The 4,243-nt window shown below is 44.1% G+C and overlaps 1 protein-coding gene across 1 annotated transcript in view; it reads right to left on the reverse strand.

Annotated features, from left to right (window-relative positions):
- Positions 1-3,026: 3,026 nt before the first annotated feature.
- DCAF6 (DDB1 and CUL4 associated factor 6) overlaps positions 3,027-4,243 on the reverse strand; it is an 89,677-nt gene continuing 88,460 nt past the window's right edge. Inside the window, exon 23 of the mRNA XM_010005501.1 lies at positions 3,027-3,469. Coding sequence (XP_010003803.1) covers positions 3,405-3,469 — 65 coding nt within the window. The 3' untranslated portion in view covers positions 3,027-3,404. The remainder of the gene's footprint in view (positions 3,470-4,243) is intronic.

The raw sequence follows: 4,243 nt of genomic DNA on the forward strand, positions 1-4,243 counted from the left end.
CTCCTGCAGCATCACCCACCTCAAAGCCCCCAGTCTGAAATCCGACCTAGATCACAGGATCCACTTCCAAATGTGTGAGGTTTTGGATTGTGGGTTGGTTTATTACTTATTTATTTACTTCTGTGCACACTGGAATAACATTTTCAATGTTATTTTATTTTATTATTTATTTATTTTTCTGCTAGGAACTCTACAAATGCCAGCATCACTCCTTCTCCTGCCAACAGGTCCTATTAGTTTTCATGGTTCTAGGAACAGAGACTTAGCCCCTTAGCTAAATGCTAATAAACAAACAAACAACCCCCCCCACACAAAAGACCCACCCAAAACCAAACAAACAAAAAATCCACCCCAAAACCAAACAACCCCAACACCATGGATATCTTAGATTTAGCAAAACCACTTGAAAAGTTTCATTCAAGTGTGAATAAATCTTCCAAATACACAACTTCTACCCTCACACTCCTTCAGCCCGCCTTTTAATCAGAAAACCCACACCAAAGCATCTGATGTGAAAGTTAGTATTTAGCCTTTGAATAAGTAAGAGGTCTTTTGGGAATAAGATACTTCCTGGGGAACTCTGAGAAGACGAAATTTAGAAGACTGTTGCTGTTTGTTTACATGGTATGCTCTTTGCTGTCAATATCTACAGCTGAAGGAAAAATGGCAGAAACAGCTTTCTTAAGACCTGCACAGTGATGGCTTATAAAAGCTCTGCAGTGAAGAGGGAGTATCCTCTCCATATACTTCTTCAGGAAAGGTTTTATTTTCAGAAGGAAGAAGTTGAAAATTTCCAAATAAAAAGAGTCAGGTTCCAGCAGAAACATCATGGCCACCCTCTTTGGAAGTAAATACACCTCAGATACTCGTAGAGGACCTAAAAACTGCACCCAACATGGTGTTACTGTGTTCCACTCCCAGAGCTGCTCAGGCCCGGCAGCGGTGGGAGAGGCCCACCTCTGCAGCACGTGAACAGAGCACAGCTGTATTCCTCTCACTGCTGACAGCTGCAATGCAGACGACCACCATTACTTACACATACACGACGTACGCTGTGTAGAACCAAAGCCTCCGACCGGCTCCCTGCCCCGCAGTGTCACAGCAGCCCCAAGGACTCCAGGGCCCTTCCTCCCCTCTCCTCGGGCCCCGCGCAGCAGAGATGGCTCCTCCGCACCCTGCAGGGGCAGGGCTGGGGGCTGGGGGGGAAGGGTCCCTGCCACACCCTGCAATGAGCAGCTCTTCCATGGAGACCTTGCGCAGCCCGGCTGGGCCTCCCTGTCCGGTCCCAGGGGTGTCTGGTGCTTTGCCCCCTCTCAGCCACTTGCAGGGCACAGGGTCTATGATGGGGGTCCCTGAGGACTGACAGTGCTGCTGGAACATGGTTGCCACCATCTCACCAAGGAAACCCCAGGCATGGGATGGGAAGGGGGCTGGAGCCCTGGGATCATGAGGGAGGTACAGGGTGGTCCCTGCACCCAAGGGGCAGCCTTTCTCTTGGGCAAGCAACACGGCAGGTGGGAGCCCCAGGAAAAGGGCCCTGAGCCCCAAAACCCTCATCCTCCCACGTTTGGGCACCTTCGAGGCCATGAGCCCCCCATGCCCAAACCCACCCCATTTGGCCACACCCACCAACACACCCATCCCAGTCACCATCACAGTCTGGACCTCTGTGCTCCTCCCCATCCCCAAATAAGTGTACCACAAAATCATCCACTAACCTTTCATTTCTTGCTGGTCTAAAAATTCTTGCCCAAAAGAATAAGTTAATGAGGAAAAAATAATGTTTTGCTCTGTCCTCCAGTAAGAAGGCAACTTAGACTTCTCTCTTTCTGTCACCAGAAAATACCTCTGTATCAGCCATTACTTTCACTCCACACTTTAAAAAACATAAAAAACATCCCCACAGTTATTTTTTCCTTTCCTAAATTCACTTCACTGGATCGCTTTCAAAGCTTTTATGCTTTGCTCTTCCTCAGTAACCTACCATCTTTTTTTTTTAAAGAAAAACCAACAACAAACCACCCCATCCGTCTCCTGACACTTTCCCTCTCCCCGCACATTACTCTTCCCTCACCCAAGTGTCTTCACTGTTACTACCAGCTGAGTTCCATAGAATTCCCACTTTTCTTCTCTTACAAATATCTCCATCTCCTCAAATAGATTTAATTTTTCCATCTCCATCTATTTCTGTGATTTATATCCCTTCCCCAAGTCCTTTCAGCTTGACTGCACTGTGAATCAGGATACCAGAATGTTGTCATCATGTTATTTAGACTTTGGTGAGGGGAATTATTTTTGTTGATATAAGCAAAGTTTGTGAATATTGTGTGATGAATGTATATTTTAATGATAACAGGGTAATGAAGCCTCCAGCAGCCTCATCCATCAGATTCAGAATTCTTTCTAGCATTCTGCAGTTCCTGATGGAGCCGCTCAGACTCTGCCATTCTTGGCAAGAACAGTCGTTGAAGCAAAGCCGCAATTTTCCCTGCTCCTTTTTCCTTCCTTTGCTTCCCTCTTCCCCATTGTCATTTGGAAATGTCTGGAGGAAGGGTAAAGCCTGTTATGCAGACTGAACTGCCCCCCTTCCCAAATACTTACTCCTAGGAAGCAATGCATAAGGATTTTCAAATTCATGTTGCTTTGCACTATTTCCTCTCTGTTCTAAATCCTGTGGAAATTAAGACAAACCCGCTGTTGCTGCAAAGTGCACATACCCATGGGTCTACTAGTGAAACACAACCATGTCACCAGCACTACAGATTCAAGCACAGAGAATGTGACGTGGCACCAGAGTAAGACTGATGGGGAGACAATTTTGTGTACGTGTGTGTGGGCTACACCCATGGAAATGCAAGAATCAAGAGGCACAGGTCCCAAAGGCACAGAGAGTCCCAATGCTCACTGTAAGAAATAATTGTCACTTCACAAACATTGTAAGAAAGAAGGCAAATGAAGGCAGTAATGGAGTTGTAGTTACAGGGTGAAAAAAAAATCAAGGGCTGCACAAAGAAAAAATGCCAAACTACTTAAAACAACCAAATATTTTAATTAGAAAGCAACACATGCAAACAGCAGGTATAGAAATTTATTTGAACCAACGTTTTTACTATAATTAAAGTTACTTTAAAACATTGATCCAAGCTCCCACATTTGCAGGTTAAGGAAAATATTGCACTTTGCATCTTCTAGCACCCCTCATACATGGCAAAACATTTTAAAAACATTTTTGCTTATTGTACTTGCACACTCTCCCAAAGTCATGCACACAGTCATCCAAAAACAAAAGGTTAGGTTATCCAAAAGCAATACCTTAGAATTGCACTAAAGCTCTGTAAGGAAAAATATAATTAATGTCTTATACAAATTCCATTAACATCTAGGTGCTTGCACACAACTGCCTCTTACTCTTCATCTTCATTTTCATTTTCCTGACCAGATCCTTCTGATCTGTCACCTTCCAACCGGTCTGGAAGACAAAGAGATTTAGTAAACAGAACTTCTCAAGTTGTCAGGTTTTGGTGAATATTTGTAGTGTACTATTTCCCTGGGCTATCACACAACACATAGTGGCTGTGGGTTATACAGTAAAACAAAGACTGTACAGACTGACAGCTGAGATTGTGTAGAAATGTCATCACAAGGAAGGAGAACAAGAAAAAGGCCCTTTAGGATTTCCAGGTATAAAAGTGAAATTTGTGTACAAAACGAGACACCTTGTCGCTGCTGACTGGCTGTCAGCACAGGGAAGATGGATGAAAGCATAATATTAAAAAGAGATGGTGAATAGAAGGGATTGAAAGGCTGCCTAGGGACCTAAAACTAGAACAGCTGCAGTTGGAAATTTGTATAGTCCAGAGAGCTGGGGAATTGCTATCTGCCACTGTATGGCATCCAGAACAGTACCTTTTGATGTAAATATTTAGCAAAAAGCTAATACAGGAATGTGTGAGGGAACATGATGGACTTGAGATACATCAATCAAACAGCATGCACTGCCAGGTTGAAAAATACTCAACCAGCCATAACAGATTTTTGCTGGAACTGTTGTAACTCAAGTGTTGAGCAGTCCTTTGAGTATTCTATTCCAAAGAAATTGCAACAAATGAAGAAAAAACCCCAACTAACATATTCCATGACAGCAGCGGTAAGGCATAGCACTTGGCTGGATACAGCGACATCCCCCTGGTTCTCTAATTCTCACAGGCCAGCAAGAGCTGAAAGAGGAGAAGCAGCTTCTGCC

The sequence above is a fragment of the Chaetura pelagica genome, unplaced genomic scaffold (assembly GCF_000747805.2).
Source record: "Chaetura pelagica isolate M959 unplaced genomic scaffold, ChaPel_1.0 scaffold39, whole genome shotgun sequence".
NCBI lineage: Eukaryota > Metazoa > Chordata > Aves > Apodiformes > Apodidae > Chaetura > Chaetura pelagica.